This window comes from Ochlerotatus camptorhynchus, unplaced genomic scaffold, assembly GCF_037179485.1.
Source record: "Ochlerotatus camptorhynchus isolate MF236.1 unplaced genomic scaffold, CSIRO-AGI_Acam_v1.1 ptg000208l, whole genome shotgun sequence".
Lineage (NCBI taxonomy): Eukaryota > Metazoa > Arthropoda > Insecta > Diptera > Culicidae > Ochlerotatus > Ochlerotatus camptorhynchus.
Window position 1 is genome coordinate 117949 of NW_027040698.1, and position 21297 is coordinate 139245.

Below are 21297 nucleotides of genomic sequence, written 5' to 3' on the forward strand. Positions count from 1 at the left end.
CTTTCCCAAAAATGTATGGACAAAACAACTATTTTGAATGGTAATGGTTCTTAACAAACCATTATTTGTAAGGTTCACTTCCAAAGAACCATAATACAAAAAGGTTAAAATTTTATCACACAAACGTTCATGTAAAGTTCCATCACCATTTCAGTTTAAGTTTAGCAGGGATTATAAACAATGTTTAACCATTTTCGGTAACGTCAAGTTATGGTTCGCGTTTATGCGGGATTACTACACAATCCAGTAACATGTAGTTGCAATTTTTCGTAATTTTTAAGTGACGCGAACTTCAACGATAAAATTTACGTGAAAATCACTTGATTTCTATGTGAATCACTTAACTGTAATCTCTCCCTCAAAATACGTAATATTCACCTGAATAGTACGATGAAAAATATCTACGTGCCATTTCAGGTGGATATAACGTGAATTTTATTTGCAGTACAGTTTACGAAGATTTACCGCACCTTTCTTTCACCCGTAAATTTGGACAGTTTTGGGTGGTTTGTTTTGACTCTTATTCGTTACATCTATTAAAATTACTAAACTATTTGTGACTCTTTATCCAAATCGAAAAAGAGAGGTAAGGCGCGGGTTGTGCTTACTAGCATGGAAATTAGATCAAAAACGCTACATACCTCGCTCTGTGTATTCCGTGCCGAACCATTTCTCCTTCTTGTCATACACGATTCCATTGTACGGCTTAGATGACGATATCATTATGTTGAAATTAGGCTGATTTAGACTATCGATAACCTTCTGAATTTCATCAGCATCATAGTGGTCGTAAAGCTCGGAACCCGTGATGATGTCCTTTGACGGATAGTACCGCATATTGACTACCAGCTCTTCTACGTTGTCACTGGCCTCTTTTTCCTTGCGATAACGGAACGAGGTGTCTTCTATCTCCTTCAGTTCATCAAACAACCATTCTACTGGTCCACTTTCCTTTAGGAGTCGCATATACGAGTAGATAGCTTTCAAAATCTCTTCGACGTTTTCCAATCCTTTGTCAGTCATTGTCACGGATACAGCGAAAAGAGTATAGAGGGAGTTCTTCTCGAAACCATAGCTTGATCCAGTTTGTACATCAAGTGCAAGGGTTCTGAAAAAGTTTGGATTTTACGTTAACTGAAAATTAATTCTACAGCTGTTTTAATTACCTGTTCCTTAGATAGCTGGTTAAACTATATTTTCCTTCATATCCAAGAAGGTAGGATAAATAATCCACTGGTTTCACCTTGTAATCCTAAAAGTGACATACGTTTGAAATTTTGATACTACATAAGAATTCTTTCGGTAATTACCTCAACGCTGGGTGGCAAACACCAAGTCACGTCCAACCTACAGATGTTCGATTTGGGTTTGACATAGTACACTTTATTAAAGAAATCCGGTTTGAATGCGTTCATGTCATTAAAGGCAGAAAAGTCTTCTACAGGCAGGCTGTTGTTTGGGATATTGTTCAAATACTTCACCGTTAGCTTCTCAAGCTCATCCAGACTCATTCTTGCTTGTACAGCGAAATGCATCCGATGGGCTGAATAATGCCGCTTTTGAAATTGGTGCAAAATTTCATGCAATTCATCTTGTGTCACATTGTCCTTCAGAGTCCGCAGATTGCCCCACGAGAACAAACTACTCGGATGATGCTCTTGACCCAATGAAGCTAGAAGTTGTTCTCGCATTGAAGAGAAACTATTAATGTTGGTTTGAAATTCCGATTCAACGGCATCTCTTTCACGCCCGATGGAATCTCGCAGCATCAGTGGTGAAGCGAAAAGGCTAGAAAATCGATCCAAAGCACCGTCCAAGTATTCCTCATCGATCTCGAAATAGAACGTCGTTTCTTCCAGATCAGTTACAGCATTGTCAAACCCACCACATTTCTGTTTAAAAATAAAACTATTCTCAAATCCACCTCAAACACAATTAACTGATAAATATATTAAACTACTTACGCTAATGTATGCATCATACTCATTCTCGGTTGGATACTTTTTGCTGCCCATAAAGATCATATGTTCGAGAAAGTGTGCCAATCCCTGTACTGAACGAGGGTCGCTGAACGAGCCAACACCGATGCACAATGCGGCAGCCGCTAGCTTTTCTCCGACCTCTTCTCCTCCTGTCTCGCTTGCGTCATCCTCGCTTTCACTGTCGCTTGGCTCCTCTGTAGCCGATGTTACACTGGCCCCATCATCACTCTGGTCCTCTTCTTTACCTGTGGTGTTCTGTTGTGCCTGTGATCGTTCCGTTGGGTCGGATATCAACAAAGCATGCAGGCCATTTGGTAGCACAAGTGACCTAAACGTTGATGAAAGTGAAATTTATTTTCTAGGTGCCACATATGTCTTATTATGTTTGAAGATAAACCCCGATCTGTCCATTACATCGCTCACCGTCGTTCAGCCGCTTGGGGCCGAGGCAGCAGCAGACTTTTGCCTCAAATATAGTAAAAAAAAAGTTAGATTATCGAACGGAGCAATCATTCGATCTTGGAAATTTTCATCGAGAGAAGTTCGACATTTGGATAATTGGCGAAAATGACCAGACGGGTGCACAAGCATACCGCAACTTTCATAAAAGCACTTTCCATTCGCTTCAGGACGCCCGATTCACCAAATCCCTAGGAACACGTTACAGACGATTAAACCGAGCACAGCACGAAGAAATAACTCCAGTTTCGGGTAGTGAACGATTGGACATAGACATTGATTTGAAAACCAGAGACAAAATTTGGAGCACGAACATAGAAAAACTCATAGGATTAAAGATTTAAAAAAAGTTCAATAGACAAAAACGATCATCAAAAATTCATTTTAATTCGGATATTTTTGAAACTCTCAGGGAATAAATAAACACATATTAGCTATGTTTTTGCAAAGTTGGTTTATTCAACCTCTTCTCCTTGCCCGCACCTTGGACTTAACACTACCCAGCAAATCCTGTGCAACACTTGCGCCATCTTTCTTGCACACTTTCATCCACTCTTGCTTAAAATCCTTGTCGTTTTTGAAGGTCTTCCCTGTTTTCCGGAGCTTGTCCTCATAATAGCGAAGTTCTGCCAAGTTTGGTGGATTTACCTCCTTCGGCACAAAAACAACATCGTTGGCATCACCGGTTTCGCGTAATTGCACGATGCCAGATCCGGCCAAAACAGAATGTCACCTTAGTGGGACCGGAGGAAGGACAGCAGGTGCTTCTGGAGGCATTCTTCTTTATATATTTGGCCGTTGATGGTGCCGGTCGTTATGTATGGCTTGCAGAATTTGTCGCATCCATAGATCGCCTGCCACACTAAGTACTTCTTGGCAAATTTGTCGATCTTCTTCTTCCGGAACTTCTCCGGAACATCCAGGCGTGACTTGCCGACGAAAAACTCCAGGTCGGGGATCTGCTTAGCGTCCGCTTTAATGTACGTCTCGTCGTCCATTACGATGCATTTCGGCTGCACCAATCACTCGCGGTACAGCTTCCTGGCTATCTGTTCGGTTAGGCGCCTTACCTTCAGGACATGTAGTCCAGCCCGCTTCATTGTCTGCTGGACGAACCAGACGGTAGAATTGACCTTTTTGGCCACGTCCCGAATCGAAAGGTTCGGATTGCGCTTGAAGTAATCCCTCACCTTCCTTGCGTTCAAGAGGTCGGTCGTTTTCGCTTCGAATAAATTGGCTCACACTGGACCATCCTATTGGTCCCAAGTACATCGATGAACGTATCCCATTTTTGTCGAAATTCTAGTACTACACTACGTTTGTTTTGATTCGCTATGAAAGTTTGACAGATAAAATGAGGGGTTCGTTCGTGGATTTTCCTATGTTTCGAGGGGTACATCGATTAGCTTGGGACCGAAGAGAGTACTAGAGCTGAGCCAAAAAGTTGAGCACGTTTCTTCGGGACCTTAGAGTTCCCTCTATGGTGTTAGCGCAGAACAAACTAAAAAACCCGAATTTATCCACCTATTGTGTGATCAGACCCTTCTTACTTATTCAAGTTTATTTATTTTATTGTCATTATCAGTGACCAAGCCCCCCACCCCCGTGTCATCCAGTGACGCTACGCCACTGCCTGGGGGTACCCGGAATATATCCGGGGTTTTTTTTTTTTTTTTTAGTTCTTTATTAAGGAGATTTTTAGCCTATGGCTAGTTCATCTCCGAATACATATATCCGGGTGTAGTCTATTTGGTGAGGCTACCAATCACCTTATCATCGTATTTTAATGTGATTTAATGGGTTTTAATTCAATTCATATTCAAGCAACTTCCCCAGGGTACCCGGAACATGTCCAAGTGTGTCCAATGTGGTCTGGAATACTTAACACGACTTGCATTGATCTTATTTTTGAATTCTGTAGTAATTTGATGTGTCGCATGATGGTTTTGATACGTTTTCCGTTAAATCCAGCGTGAAGGCCCATATTCACCGGATCTTATTCCGGCCATATCTCCGGAACCGGTTCACCGATTCCAAAACCGTTCAATAGCGTTCAATGGGACCCCAAGACCTATCATTTGGCGCCGAGTTTGTCCAAATCGGTTGAGCGGTTGCTGAGAAACGTGAGCGCATTCATTTCGTAACATACACACACACATACACACATACACACGTACACACACACACACACACACACACTCACACACACACACACACAACACACACACACACAACACACACACACACACACAACACACACACACACACAACACACACACACACACAACACACACACACACACAACACACACACAAATGGTGAGTTGACAACCTAGCTGAAGGAAGGACCGTGTCAACCCTAGCATGGCCTCCCTGCTTGCATAGATAACCATGGGATCACGATAGGCGACTACATACAACGAGTGGAGATAGCGGCCCGAAGGGGGGACCCATCAGAATGGATAAAATTGGAGAAAAAAACAAAAATGAAGAAAATGAAAAAACCAAAAAAAAAAATATGAAGAACGACGGCAAGACGCCAGATAGTGAAAACGGAGGAGCGAACGTGTTCGCAAGAAGCGGAAAGTTGCAGAGATCACCAGCGTCGAATCAGGTAACCACAGCGAGTTCCAGTAGTAGCATACCTCAAGTGGAACAGCATGGATCCCAAGGAGAGTAGCTAGGTGCGGTGCCATGCCAAATATTCACACCGAAATCCAGCAGTTGCAAACAGCAAGAACTGCCACTTGGGAGAACCAAATGACGGAGGTCAGAAGGAAGATCGATGATCTCTATGTGTTCGTAAAGGATAAAAACAACGTACACAAAGAGATCAAGCAACTTGTTACTGGAATCAAATCCGGCATAACAGTGGCAGATCGGGAATTCCATGAGTGGAGAAAAAGAGCCGAAAATGCCGAAAAGGCTCTCCGGGAGGCCAAGGAGAGCATAAGACTGGCTGAAGCACATGAGACGCCGAAGGGATCCACAAATCCACGTCCTGAAAAGAGAGATAGGGACACGCCAGGAGATGAGGAGGAGCCCAAAAAACGCAAGGACGAGGAAGGCATCAAGGAGATGGGAGAAATTGGTGGGTGGCGTAAAGTCGAGAACCAGAAGGAGAGGAAGAAAAAACAGAAGGAAGATGAAGTGAGGAAGAAGGAAGAGGAAGGATAAGGAGAAGTCTAGGCCTCGTAGGGAGAGAAGCAAGGGTGACGCTCTGGTTGTTGAGGTGAAGGACAAAACGTCCTACGCAGCACTCCTCCGGAAAGTGAGAGAGGATCCGGAGTTGAAACAACTAGGCAAGAACGTCGTGAAAACCAGGTGAACCCAGAAAGGCGAGATGCTATTTGAGCTGAAAAGGGATCCTACGGTTAAGAGCGCAGCTTTTAAGGAGCTCGTCGAAAAATCTCGTAACGACGACGGCGAGACGGCGAACGTAAGAGCCTTATCCCAGGAGGCAGTGGTCGAGTGCAGAGATCTGGACGAGATCACAACAGAAGACGAGTTGAAGAGTGCGCTGAAGGTGCAATGCAACCTGGGAGACGTACCGATGGCAATTCGGTTGAGGAAGGCGTATGGTGGCACGCAGACGGCGTCGATACGACTTTCTTCGGACGCAGCTAACGAGCTGCTGAAGACAGGCCGAATCAAGGTTGGGTGGTCAGTGTGCCCGATGAAAGCTATTCCTCGGGAATCTAAGAAAATGGAGAGATGCTACAAATGCATGGGCTTCGGTCACCACGCGAGAAACTGCAAAGGCCCAGACAGATCTGATCTGTGCAGGAAATGCGGAGAGAAAACAAAGTGCGACGTTGCAATCATTGCAGAGTCATATCGAGTCCCTCTAAATAATGGTAACTGGGTGGCGGATAGAGCAGGAATGGCGGCCATACAAGTCATGGGCAGGTATCTCATTCAAAAAGTGGTGGCAAGCTCATACGAAGGTTTCGTGATCGCCAAAATCAATGGAATCTATGTATGTAGTTGCTACGCACCCCCGACATGGACAATTGAGCAGTTCCACCAGATGCTAGATGGGTTCACCGGAGAGCTCATTGGACGGAGACCAGTCGTCATCGCAGGAGATTTCAATGCAAGGTTTGGGGGAGCAGATGTATCAACGCAAGAGGGTATAGCCTGCTGGAAGTTGAACGTCGGTCTGGCTAACTTAGGAACTTTCAGCACCTTCCGCAAAGATGGTAGGGAATCCATTATCGACGTCACTTTCTGCAATGCGTCGCTAATAGTAAATATGAACTGGAGAGTGTGCGAAGAGTACACAGATAGTGACTATCAGGCGATCCGGTACAGTATCGGCGAACGGACACCGGTGGAAATGCGGAGGACGAAAGTAAGCGAGCAGAAGTGGAAGACGAAGGCATTCAATAAGGATCTCTTCATCGAAGCTCTAAGGGTAGACAGTAGCGTCCCGGGCCTAAGCGCGTACGAGTTGACCGAATCATTAGCAAGAGCATGTGACACAACTATGCCGAGAAAACTGGAGCCAACGAACAGGCGGCGTCCAGCTTACTGGTGGAACGAGGAAATTAGCACCCTCCGTGCTACTTGTCTTCTAGCCAGAAGGCGTGCTCAGAGAGCAAGAACAGAAGCAGACAGAGAGGAGCGCAGGGTGGTGTTCCGAGAGCCCAGGGCTGCACTGAAACGAAAGATAAAGCTGAGCAAGTCAAATAGTTTCAAGGAGCTGTGCCGCGACGCCGATGCCAACCCCTGGGGCAACGCATACCGAGTCGCGATGGCGAAGATCAGAGGTCCAACGATGCCGGTTGAAATGTGTCCCAACAAGCTGAAAGTCATCGTGGAGGAACTTTTCCTACAGCATGACCCAACGTACTGGCCACCTACACCATATGGCGAGGTAGATGAAGACAACGTTGAACAAGTCTCCAACGAGGAACTCATAGCAGCAGCGAAAGGGTTGAAAGCGAATAAAGCTCCCGGCCCGGATGGAATTCCCAACGTGGCGTTGAAGGTGGCGATCCAGACGTTCCCGGACATGTTCAGGATGGTGCTGCAGAAATGTCTGGACGAGGGTCAGTTCCCTGATAGGTGGAAGGTACAAAAGCTTGTGCTGTTGCCGAAGCCCGAAAAACCGCCGGGGGATCCTGCATCGTATAGGCCAATATGCTTGCTGGATACTGTCGGAAAGCTCTTGGAGAGGATCATCCTGAACAGGCTGACGAAATGCACGGAGAGTGAACACGGATTGTTGGATAGGTAGTTTTTATTCCAGAAAGGGAGATCGACGGTGGATGCAATTCGGACAGTGAATGACAGAGCCGAGAAAGCTTCCAAACAGAAGCGGAGAGGAAATCGATACTGCGCCGTGATTACGATTGATGTGAAGAATGCATTCAATAGCGCCAGCTGGGTGACCATCGCCAAGGCACTCCATAGAATGAGGGTTCCAGACTACCTCTGCAGGATTCTAAGTAGTTACTTCCAGAACCGGGTCCTGGTCTACGTGACAGACACGGGGCAGAAATCGCTTAGAATCACGGCGGGAGTTCCACAAGGCTCCATTCTAGGTCCTACGCTGTGGAACGGAATGTACAATGGCGTGCTGACGCTCAAGCTGCCCAAAGAAGTTGAGATCGTTGGCTTTGCGGACGATGTCGTCTTGACGGTAACCGGTGAGACGCTGGAAGAATTGGAAATGCTGGCGGCCGAGGCGATAGATACGATTGGTAACTGGATGCAAGGAGCGAAGCTGCAGATAATCCACCACAAAACAGAAGTGATGTTGGTCAGTAACTGCAAAGCAGTGCAACGGGCAGAAATCACCGTTGGAGAGCACACCATTGTTTCGAAGCACGTGCTAAAGTATCTGGGAGTGATGATCGACGACCGGCTAAACTTCAATAGCCACATCGAATATGCCTGCGAGAAGGCAGCGAAGGTCATCAACGCAATAGCCAGAATCATGCCGAACAATTCTGGTCCAAGCAGCAGCAAGAGGCGTCTTCTGGCTAGTGTGTCCTCATCGATACTAAGGTACGGAGGTCCAGCCTGGATTGAAGCGATGAAAACGAAGCAGAACCAAAGGAAATTGAACAGTACGTTCCGGCTCATGGCCATGCGAGTCGTGAGTGCGTACAGGACCATTTCGATGGAGGCAGTATGCGTTATCGCCGGTATGATCCCAATCGGCATCACCTTGGCGGAGGACTACGAGTGCTATATGACGAGAGAAACCAGAGGAGTACGAAAAATTGTGAGAACGGAGTCGATGGCTAAGTGGCAGCAGGAGTGGGACGCAGCAGAGAACGGTTGATGAACACACAGGCTAATACCGATTCTTTCGACCTGGGTGAACAGGAAGCATGGAGAAGTCAACTTCCACTTGACGCAGTTCCTGTCTGGTCATGGATGCTTCAGGAAGTACCTGCATCGGTTCGGACACACAACGTTCCCCCTCTGTCCGGAGTGTGGGAATGTGGAAGAATCACCAGAGCACGTGGTATTCGAATGTCCTAGATTTGATGCTGTGCGAGAGGGTATGCTCGCCCTTAGCACGGAGAATATCGTCGAAGAAATGTGTCGAGAGGAGGGCACCTTAACGCCGTCAGCAGAGCGGTAACGCAGATCATGTCAGCGTTGCAGCGAAAATGGCGAGAAGACCAACTAGAAAGTAGTAATGTGCTCACACAAGTGCGAACTGAAAGCCGAAGCCGGTAGAACTCTCCGTCAGAGTAGGCTGAATCCACCACCGGCGATAACCGAGTAGAACGTGACGCTGGGAGCTAAATGACTCACAAATTGGAGAGACGATCAGCGAACTGGAAGCGCCAATTAGCTGAGGTAAAGTGAGGTGCGAAATGCACGACCCCCTCCGAAGTAATACAACAAGTGGTTCCGGGGGAAATGGGCAAGGCGTCCAAGAAGGTTTTAGTGCGGTAAGAATCCCACACACCGTGTCACCGCGACTGTGCGCCCAGTCGTCAAGCGGTGGCACGATGGCCTTTTTGAAGGTTTCCTCCTTGACAAAAAACACGCACACACACACACACACACACACACACACACACACACACACACACACACACACACACACACACACACACACACACACACACACACACACACACACGCACGCACGCACACACAACTACACAATATTTTTAAGCGTAATATTTGTTTTCAAAAATGGTTGGATTTGAGTTTCAATATTTAAGTTATCATTGTGGCTACATTGAGTCCTGTTGATGTTGTCAAATAAATAAATAAATAGCAACAATGAGCAATGAATTTTCTTGAACATTAATGACCCAATTTGATCAGCTCCTTTTTGAACATCTTTTCTGATGTTCTACAAAACCCATGCGCTTTTTCAGCGGTCTTATGGTCTTATTGCACCAAAGTATATCATAAACATCCATCTTGAAGATGAATGAGAAAGATTTGAAATTACGTTATGTGAAAGATGTATAACCACCGACTTTACATTTGAAACTCGCATAACATAAAGCACTTCTCTAACCTTTACATAAATTGCACGTGTGCAATATGGACTAAAGAACCTTCACTGAAAATTTCAAGTCATTTGGTAATATCGTGGTGAAAAAGCTATAAATGTTTAAATGTGCGAATTTTTAATCGTGGAACAATCTTCAAGTGCTACTTTGCATAAATGGAATTTCCAGAAACAAATGCGTAAGATGATTCGTACCTCATTTGCATTTAAGAAAAACAAAACTGTTTTATAGCAGTAGATCGTATGGATCGCATTTCGCATTAGAATAGAACTAGACAAAATGTGGGAAAGAAGTACTTAACCCTTCCCTTCCCATGACAGCACAAGTGATCCACAACTTTTCGGTCCGTCTCATAAATGATAATTCAGTGTTCAATAGTCAGCATTTATTTAAGCTCCGTGTGTGCTCGTTCTGTTCTATATGTAGTCTTGAGAGCTCAACTGTGCAGCTATTGGAAAACAATCAAAATACTATTGCTTCTAATCTAATCTAATCAAATATAATCTAATACTAGCGCAGCTAGTACGAGAACACAGCTAAGTAAATTATTAGGTTAGATGACGCCTTATCATTTTTCTTGTCAATATTGATGTTTGCAGAATATCTGAGATATGACACAAACATCAAAACGGCCAGGGCTACTGCGTTGTATTTGCCGCAAAAATTATTCACCGAAATTATTTGAGTTCAAATAAAAATACCTATTGCCAATTCAGAGAAAAAATAGCATTTGGTGTCAGATTATCAGCATGCTGATTGTTATTTCATTGTTCCCCTTAAATGGCAATATTCAAACAACGATGCATTTCGTGAATCTACAGGGGTGGAAGAATGCGTGAACATACCGTACTGTATTATAATAATAATTATTAGAATAGCTCTTATGTTGGCCTATGGATCTAAAGATTTGGTCCATCTATAAAAATCTCCTGTTCTTTAATTTTTCGTAGAACAATGTGGCATCTGGACAATACAAATGGGATATTTCTGGTTGCTAGTGACACATTGTAAAAAAATGCTTTCCATCGAAATTTATGTATGGGCCCAAAATTAGGGATGTCACTAGCAACCAGGTCTCACCATATGTATCGTATTATACCTATAATCACATCCTGCCGATTGCAGTTTCAATGCCAGAACTCTACAACACGGATAACTGAACGATCACGGTACCCCTCCTACTCCAAACGTAGACAGAAAATATGCTGGCATGGTGAAAAACGCTCACATAGGAAAAAAAAAGAGTACACTTCCGACGGAACCGAAATCAGCGGCAACCCGAATCACAGATCCAACGACCGGAATCCCATTGAAAATATATCTGGAAATGTCCTTACTTTGGCCATGAGATCCTGCACTCGCGATCTTCTCTAAAAAAATGTTATCAAGTGGCAGAGCACCTCCGAGCAATAATCGAAAAAAAACGCGACTCAAACAAAATACAAGATACCTACTATTGATGTATTTGATAAATTTAGCACATTTTTTCGAAATCGAAAATTCTTTCTTCATTTGAAACCAAAGTTTTTGAAACTTTGGGAGTTTCTGTTGAAACAAAATTTGGACAACTTACGTTTATAGCTGACTATTTGCCATTCCAATGCGTAGGTCAGCAAAAGAATTTTCTCAAGGGTTACCTTCAGAAACTTATCAGTCATAGGTCTAAATTCTTCATTATTGATGATTTTAATGCAAAACACCGCTCATGGAATAACACTCAAAACAATTCCAATGGCAATATTTTGTTTGATGATTGTTCTGCAGGTTATTACACTATTCAATATCCAAACAGCCCAACATGCGTTTCTTCAGCAAGAAATCCCTCAACCAGGGTTGCTTCCACTTACTTGCTATAAAAAAATATTTTTCCGAATAATGAAATCATGAGATGGTATAATGATAATTAGTACTTGTAAGTTACAAAAAGAGATCGTGAAGTATGTGTTAGACACATAAAACCTGTCAATTTTGCTTTCAGAGCGTCACAATCAGCGATCTTAAGATTCGTGAGCGTTCACTCAGAGTGAGCGCTCACGAGTCGTAAAATCGTTGATTGTGACCCTCTGAAAGCAATACTGACAGATTTTATGTGTCTAACACACAGAGGTGACAACAGTACATTTTTTGAAAAACCATCGTCCAGAGCGAAACAAAACCGCCAGCACACGGGCGACCGTGTATAACTACATTCCAAACGAACAGCGGAGATAGATAATAAATAAAATCTCGCAGCCTGATTTTTCCAAACAGTTTATTGGAATGAAATTTTAGCTGCAGGCTTGCGTGTGACAGTAAATTACCAACTCCCTTATTTACGCATAATTTTAACATCAATGCTTATGAGTGGTCAGTCTTCATTCTTATCTTTTAATTCCATGCAATAAACATCAAATAAATGCAGTAATTAGCCAGAAATCAGCAAAATTCTACACGACATAAATTTATGTCGCGCGCGCCGCTGGTCTTGTCTGCTTCTTTGTGCGAAAATGTTCTGTCGCTGGCAGAAAACAGTTTAGAAATGTCATGACATTTTTGCCGCTTGCCAGTTTGTTTTTGTCGTCACAATGGTTATCGCAAAATGTATCAAATGTTAAGGAAAAAATGTTAAACTCCAGGACTCGTGCCACCACTGCTAACACATACTTCACGATCTCTTTTTGTAACTTACAAGTACTAATTACCATTATACCATCTCATGATTTCATTGTTCCGAAAAATATTTTTTTATAGCAAGTGAGTGGAAGTAACCCTGCCCTCAACTATTGATTTGGTCTTAACTGATTCATGTCAACTTTGTAGCCAATTGGTTACCCATGCTGACTTCGACTCTGTTCACCTTCCAGTAACTTTTGAAATATCCCAATAAATAATTTCTAATCCAAACAGCTCTACTTTCAATTAACATTGAGCTGATTGGGAACAATATCAAACATTTATGAAATATAGCTTTGATCCAAACATTCCTTTGAACTATAACTAAAATGTTTCATAATATGAAAGCTCTAAGTAATGATGGAGTTTTCTATATCCTCGTCAAAAAACTCCCTGAGAGTACCTTGTCCTTATTGGTAATATTTTTTAACAGATGTTTTCATTTGGCATACTTTCCTAATGAATGGAAACATGCAAAAGTTGTTCCAATTTTGAAGCCGTATAAAAATCCAGCTGAAGCTTCTAGCTACCTCCAATAAGTTTGGTTTTTTCAATAAGTAAACTTTAAAAACATAAATTGAACGATGCTTCACATCAACTCGAACTCATTTTTTGCAGATTTTTGCAGTTTGAATTTCGCCAACTACTCATCAACTCTTAAGAGTTACCAATTTAATTCGTCCAAACAAATCTGAAGACTGCTCAACTGGAGTTGCTCTTTTAGACATAGAAAAGCATTCGAAATTAATTAAATTAATTTTCCACTCTATATTATGAAATTAGTTCAAAATTATTTAACTGACAGAACTCTGCCCGTAAATTATCAAAATTCCATATCTGAGCTGGAGTTCCTCAGGGTTCTTGGGCCTATATTGTATAGCATTTTCACTTCGGACCTCCCTTATTTGCTTTAGGGTTGCCACAAATCTTTGTTTGCCGAAGATACAGGCAATTCCGTTAAAGGAAGAAGTCTTCGTGTTATTTGCAGCAGACTGCAGAAAAGTTTAGATATTTTCTCTTCTTATTTAAAAAAAATGGAAGATTTCTCCCAATGCTTCCAAAATTCAACTTATAATATTTCTACATAAGTCTAGAGCTTCCTTTTTGAAACCTAGTAGTAGTCATATAGTCACTATGAACGGAGTTCCAATTTCCTGGTCAAACCAAGTGAAATATCTTGGAGTAGTACCAGACCAGAATTAACTTTTAAATATCACATTGAGGGCATTCAAGCCAAATGTAACAAATACCTATATAAAATGTTTGTATCCTCTTATAAACAGGAAATCCAAACTTTGCCTGACAAATGAACTTCTAATATTTAAATACGTTTTTTAGACCGGCCATGCTGTACGCTGTGCCAATATGATATAGTTGTTGCACTACCAGGAAAAATACATAGAATTGAGACTTTAGAACAAATGTCCAACAAAATAATTAATAATTTCAGGCAGAAATCGTTGCAATTTTCATTCAGATTTAGTTTTAGTTTTTAGTTTTAACATGACAATTGTTTTACCGACATGCAGGTATAGAAAACCAGTTTAAAATACTGAATTGCCAAAGCAGGAACAATGTAAAAATACTTATTTCCATTCCTTTATTTAACGTCGGCCTCTGTTCCGCAATCTAGTGCCAATCACCGACGGACATCGATTGCTATCCATTGACGGCAATCGAATGTGCAGGAAGGCAGCTTCCACACCTGCGTAGGATATCGCACTCATTCACAACACACATGGGCCGGGACCAACGGCTTTACTTCCCTTATGCCTCAGAAAAATCCCACCGACCTCGGCTGAGATTGAACCTAGACTCATTGGGGTGAGAAAGTAGTCACTACACCACCGGCGCCGGCATAAAAAACACTTAGATATATATCGTAACAATTAAGGCTGATACGTTACTGTAGTAGCTGGAGCACCTAGGTTAAAATGAAATGTAATTTATTTTGAATTTGGAACAAATAAGCAGTTAAAATAAAAGAAAAGGAAAACACCAAAGCGAAATCGCAAATTTCCACTGTCCTTAACCTTAAGTATAATACACACCAAAACGCAACCTATGACTTTAAAAACAGATGGTTACAATCAGGGTTGCTTCCACTCACTTGCTATAAAACAATGTTTTTCGGAATTATGAAATCATTAGATGATATAATGATATAATGTACTTGTAAGTAACAAGAAGAGGGTGTAAAGTATGTGTTTGACTAATAAAACCTGTCAATTTCGCTTTCAGAGCGTCACAATCAGCAATCTTATGATTCGCGAGCGTTCACTCTGAGTGAGCGCTCACGAATCGTTAATTAGCTGATTGTGACGCACTGAAAGCAATATTGACAGGTTTTATGTGTCAGCCACATACTTCACGACATCTTCTTGTAACTTAAAAGAACTTATTATCATTGTAACATCTAATGTTTTCATAATTCGGAAAAACATTTTTTTATAGCAAGTGAGTGGAGTAACCCTGGTTACAATTATTTTCATTAGTTGTGAAATTATAACAAAATGTTTTTTTTTTTCTCAAAAGAGTTGTTTCTTTTTTGTATTTTATCCAATTTTGTGCACTAAGGAAGCATATGGTGGCCATTTAGAGTGATAGTATAGCAAATCCCGGTCACAAATTAGTTTTCCGAAACATTTATAGCATTTCATCTTGCCCCACTTTTCTACTCCATATGCGGTAAATCCTGGCACAATTTTTCGCACACATTGCTCATTTGTTAATAATTTTGCACTCACGACAAAATATGATTTTTCTAGAAGAAACTGATAAAAAAACAGTTTGTGGTTCATAGAGGTAGGGTTATGATCTGATTGCTGTCATACTATGCACAAACCGCACTTTATCTCTCTCTTACAATCGGGTTTTTATCAAGTAATGGAATGTTTCTATCAACAATGCACATACATAATCTTCTAGTTTTACTAACATTTATCCATTGGAAGTAATATTTTGATGGCTGGTGCATAGGTGGATTGAGATTAGGGCGACACCGCTGATTCCGTCACAGTCACAACACATTGAAACGCCATTGAATTCACTTCGGCATAATTGATTCGCTTAGATGTAAATAGTGGTAAACGCTAAATGGATCCCTCGATTGAGGTTGGGTCTCCATTCACCTCATATGGATGTAAATAAAAGTTATTTTGTTCGGAAATAATCAGTGCAGTAATGTGTAGAACGTTGCAAATCATTAGCAGGCATGTAAAATGAATGTAGGTTACTTTATTAAATAGACTTTCAGAATTAATTGGTCGATAAAATGTATACATATACATATACATATACAGGGTGTTTGGTTCCGGGTTTTACATATTTTCAGGGTAGATAGGGCTCCTAAAGTTATGAAAAAATCCTCATGAAACATTGGGTCGGAAATGACTGCTAAGTGAGTTATTCAACATTTTATGTTTTTTTTTTATTGCCAACTTTGGTTAGCTATATTTTTTTAATCTTCATGTGGATTTCTGATTTCAACATAAGGAAGACCGCTACTTCGTCGTAATCGCCCATTTTCGTTCTATCGAGCAGAAATCATCAATAATATCAATGATTACACAATGCACAAAACAATCATACGTTTGTTCCGATGCGTTAGTTCATTAGCTACAACATAAATCCTATTATGCATATTTACGCTCATTGTTCTCAAAACAAAAGAAGCGCTCCTAGCGCATCCCCTTTTTCTCCGTTTATCCGTAGGCCGAAGAAAATCTAATGGCGTTTCAATGCGTTTGGACGGAATTGAAACGCGTAGGACGAATTTAGAAGCAACAAGCAGTGTTAGATTTTTAATAATATCTCAACATTGTTTGACTCTTTATCAAATCCAATGGTACGTATGGAAAGGTGGATAAATTTAGAAGTTATCTTTGATGAAAACATTCCATGTTTTGTTCAAACCCTTTCCAAAAAGCGTGGTAAAGTGCGGGATGTCCTTAGTTAGCGTTAGCGTTGTTATGATATACTTCGTAGATTGGATACTAGCGACACTCACGTCTCTTCTGAAATTCTCAGTTAGACTACTTTCAGGAATAATGCTGAGGAGTAAACATTGGTTCCAATCTAAACAAGAGTAACAGAAGCATGACTGTCGCTATTCCCGGCCACGCCCATCTTTACCATAACTAGGGATAATGAAGGAAATGTTGATGTAGTACTTACTTAACGAGAGGCCACCGACTTAGCGACACCCTCATAAGTGCTACGGAGTTGGAGGGTTGGCTAGGGTATTCGGTTAGGATTCACCTCAAGTTGGCGATGCAACCAAAAGTATGTATTGTTTATTTGTTGTTTATTTAATCTCTCGATAGCCGGCTATCGAAAGAACATATTAATTTTGTTTAGTGATAATGAATTTTAAGAGTCATGACGGAGAGCTTGGGATTAAACCCATAATTTTCTGCTCAGTAAGCAAAAACGATCCCTCCAGGGTCATCGAGCATCTCAGAACCATAACGCTTCGCGACAATACAGGACTACGTTTTCGCTTGATATGCAAATAGTTTCCAAGGTTAATGTTTAATATCAAATATACACATGATGGTGGCGATTTATTGTGCTGTTGAAGAGCTTGGGGTTAAATCTATGATTTTCTGCTCAGTAAGCAAAATCGATCCCTCCAGGGTCATCGAGCATCTCATAATCCACAGCGCTTCGCGTCAAAGTACGAATATATGGATGAACTATCTATTATTGAATAACTATTATTTACGATAATTACATGAATAAATAAAATATAAACTACAAACAAAACGTGACTGTTAAAATCTCAAAAAGATATTCTCACAAATATATTTCACGCCACCAGGAATCTCAAAACCAGTAGACGTTATAATGATACTCTGCACATGTTAGACACAAGAAAAGGCCAAAAACAAGCGTCCGAAACACAAAACCCGTCAAATCCACTTGCAGTCACAATCAACGATTCTACGAATCGCGAGCGCTCACGAATCATAAAACCGCTGACTGCGACACTCTGAAAGCGAAATTGACAGGCTCTATGCATCAAACACCCGCCCTCCAATCTCCACCCGCATCCAACAGCACAAATCTCCATTACAACATCTAACGAATTCAAAACTCCGAAAATCACTCATCTATAGCAAGTGAGTGGAAGTAACCCTGCATGCAACCATTCTTAATGATACACTTGTTCTGCCTATCTTTCTATTAGGCCTGTGGACATGCGTTAGCTTCGAAACTTCTAACCAAACTGGGTAAATTTTCAGATCACAAAAAAAAAACTTAAAAAAAAAACTTAAAAAAAAAACTTTCAAAGGTAATTACAAGTAAGATAAATATTGATTATTTTACGCGAAAACGAGCAAGTAATATTAAATCTCTTGTATCATATGCTAATGCAAATTGACTGTAACAAAAATAATATGCTTAAATAAAATAAAATATTAATAAAATTAAATGCAAAATTTACTAGAAGATCATTATTTTATTGGTGATAAGTTTCTAATAAGCCCTCCCAGTTCCTCTGTATACAGAACAAATCTGACACTATAATCAGAATTGCTCAGTCTGCATGAAGCAGCCGATTTCATCAAGGAAGTTCTATTAACAACTAAGAATTAATCGTTTGAGGCATACTGAAGCATTAAGAAGGTGATATGTGTCACTATAGGAAATCATCAACGTTGCAATGATCAGTGAACGGGCACCATATGGTACATTTTCTCACCATGAACCTATCATTTCCAGCCTATCTGAACTATTTAATAAATAGAAGCCATAACATGGGTTACGCTCCCCCTAAGCGGGCCCTCCGCATCCTGTCTCTGTCTTTATCTCAAATACCAAATGCCAATGGTATGAATGTATCTTATATCTGAAAAATCCAAACCTGTTCTAATCCACCTGAAATGACTAACGAATGGAAGACTTTGACTACCCAGCCATGCAATAGTCTCATTCCGTGCCTAATGGCAACTTGATGATTCTATTGCGCTCATCTTTTGGCACCACCCAGGGGAGACTTGGTCCTGTACCCAATGCTTAACTTATCTCCATTCCACTCAGCTACTCGCAATTTCTTGTGATATAGTGGGCGGAATATTATTATATGAGACAATTCAATGCAGACGTCTTTCCAAATTTGGCAGATCGACAGGTAATCGGTGAGTTACCACGATAGTTGCTATTCAACAACTCGACAACGTCCCATCGTCAACGCCTGCTATGAGAATTTCCCATTGCAGACGCCAACGAAATGATGTCATCGAGCTATCGATCAACTACCCTGGTTATCGCCTGGTACCTTATAGCACGATGCTAGGAGGCGAACCGGAAGAATCGATGAGCTACCTCCCCCGTAAAGTGCGGGATGTCCTTAGTAGGACGGAAATTAGATCAAAAACCCTACCAAATGAAATATTTAAGTCTTACCTATCAATGCTCTTTAGAAAAGAACTCGATTAAAGTTGATTGTCATACATTGATATTGAAAAAAAAAAAACTGGTGAAATGTCATACATTTTAGTGTTTTTAAGTTGAAAATTTTCATTACTGTGAATTTAGTTGTTCTACAAAACTATTCCCCATGCAGTTCCCTAGATTTGTGCCTTTGGAAGTAACCTTGTAGGCTTTATGGTTTCTTCGTAATTATTGATTTAAAACAGCCATAAAAACTTGTGACGTTTTCTTCAAATGCGCTATAGTCACCCTATTCGTTCGTACGTTCGGCTGTTGCAGTGGACTACGCACATGAAAATTTGGTAGAATGTTATTGTAAATGTTGAGCTACATTCTTAACTTTCGATCAAAGCACATCTCCTGCGCCGAAAGAAAACATAACTGCGCAGATGTTTCGCGGTATCGAGTATTGCTCAGTCTCAGCAGAACACGCAACGAGTGACACCGAATTGACCACTTTGTCAAGCTTAGAGATGAACTAGCCTAAGGCTAAAAATCTCTTTAATAAAGAATTAAAAAAAAAAAAACTTTGTCAAGCAGTTTTGGCGTGAATTTCTACCAGCGATTTCACAAAACTGGACCAAATAATTTATATTTTTTTAAGAAACGCACAAATGTTGGCTACTTTTCTCGAGGTTCTAGAAGAAAAAATATCAAAATAATGTTTTATTTCAAAGTTCGAGTGGTAGTAAACGTCATTTTAAGTGCTCGAATAAAGTGGTTAATTGGCGAATTCTGAGAGCGGAAGGGAGAGAAGTAGGTAGTGGTAATAAGTCGATGTCCCTTTTATTTCATAGCACTTCGCAGCGTCGCAGCACAGCTGCGGTGCTGTTTCGATGGAGGAGTGTGCAGCTCCGCTACTTCTGTATACACACTTAGAATTTTTTACAGAATTCAGTATTTTTTTACAGAATTTTTTGATTACTGAAAAACTCGGTTGAAATTCAAATGACTGTTATTTGTAAAGATTGGATAAAATCGACAAATTTTATTTTTCATCATTACACGGGGTTAACAGAAGTAAGTCTGTAAATTTTCGTAACACATTTTCTAAACTTTAAATTTTTCACAGATTTTCTAAATTTTATCGAAGAGTTCCACAATTCAAAAACTCAGTAAAAATTACTGACTATATAAGTGTGTACTGATGAATGGTTGGTGAAGAGGCTAGCATCTGTAGTGTAGTTACCAATTTTCCAAGTCATAGACTTCAGATAACTGTTCAAAGTCCCAGATTTATTTCAACGGAATCATGAACAAAAAACCAAAGACCACTATGACTATGACAAACACGATCGATCTGAAGGGATCTTTGGCTGACTAATGAAATTGTAAAAAACTGATTTGAAACACTTCTACAATGCTCCAATCTTCTCTAGTGAGATCGACTATTGTGGGCAACCGCTTTTTATTCGGTAACCTTTCTACTTGAGCTGCGTGTTAAACAGCTGTGCTTTCATCGGCAACTCGAAATCAGCAGCATTTTATAGTGCGTGTGTTTCATTTCAAGAAAATCCTGCTAGATTGCTTTTTCTCAGCGGTACAAATATAATCAAATTGAAGCTGAAAGCCTAAAGAATAGTTTGAATGCATTCAGCGAAGTGTTTTCTTCAGAAAATCCAGTGATATTAGCGTTTCAATTTGGGTTTCCGAAAATAGTCTGTCATCCCAACAAACATTGAATGTTTAATAAGAGCTTATTTAGGCAAAAATAAGCTTCTTCAGCTAAAAAATGGCTTATTCAGCTGTTAATCAACTCAAATTGTTTGTTGGGATGCCGAAGCCGTCATTTCCCCTATATTGGGAAGTCCTTCACCTGTTCCATTCAGTTCATCTCTCTTAGCGTTTCATGTTAAAAAGCAAGTTATTTTTTAACCATGGAAAACAATTTCAAATGTTGTAATCCTTTACCTAAATCAGAAACAAGAAACTTCTCAGATGGAGTTATAGAAAAATTAAAATGTTTTGGTTGTAAAATACTTCTGGATAATTATTTGAAAATTTGTAGTAGATGCCGTCTTCAAGTTTATCGTTTGCCAGGAAACAAAACGCCTTCGTATGACGGAATGCAGCAAGGTATGGAACAACCTTCTACCAGTGGTGTATGCTCAATAGCACCCGTAGATATCGGGAGTGAATCCATTGTGAATATCATCTCATCAGCTACGTCTCTGACTTCATCGACTTCAGCAGATTCTGTTGTCAATAGATAATATTGAGACATTCAACCAAGGCATCATGGATATCTATGTATCACCGATTAAGACAAAG

At 40.8% G+C, this 21297-nt stretch overlaps 1 protein-coding gene across 2 annotated transcripts in view; it reads right to left on the reverse strand.

Moving 5' to 3' along the window:
• LOC135703059 (nardilysin-like) overlaps window positions 1–21297 on the reverse strand; it is a 50838-nt gene that overhangs the window by 3063 nt on the left and 26478 nt on the right. For both annotated transcript variants that reach the window (XM_065224168.1, XM_065224167.1), the window contains exons 3-6: window positions 1965–2310; window positions 1311–1892; window positions 1167–1252; window positions 642–1108 (exon numbers count right to left, since the gene is read on the reverse strand). In XM_065224168.1, coding sequence (XP_065080240.1) covers window positions 642–1108; window positions 1167–1252; window positions 1311–1892; window positions 1965–2310 — 1481 coding nt within the window. The remainder of the gene's footprint in view (window positions 1–641; window positions 1109–1166; window positions 1253–1310; window positions 1893–1964; window positions 2311–21297) is intronic.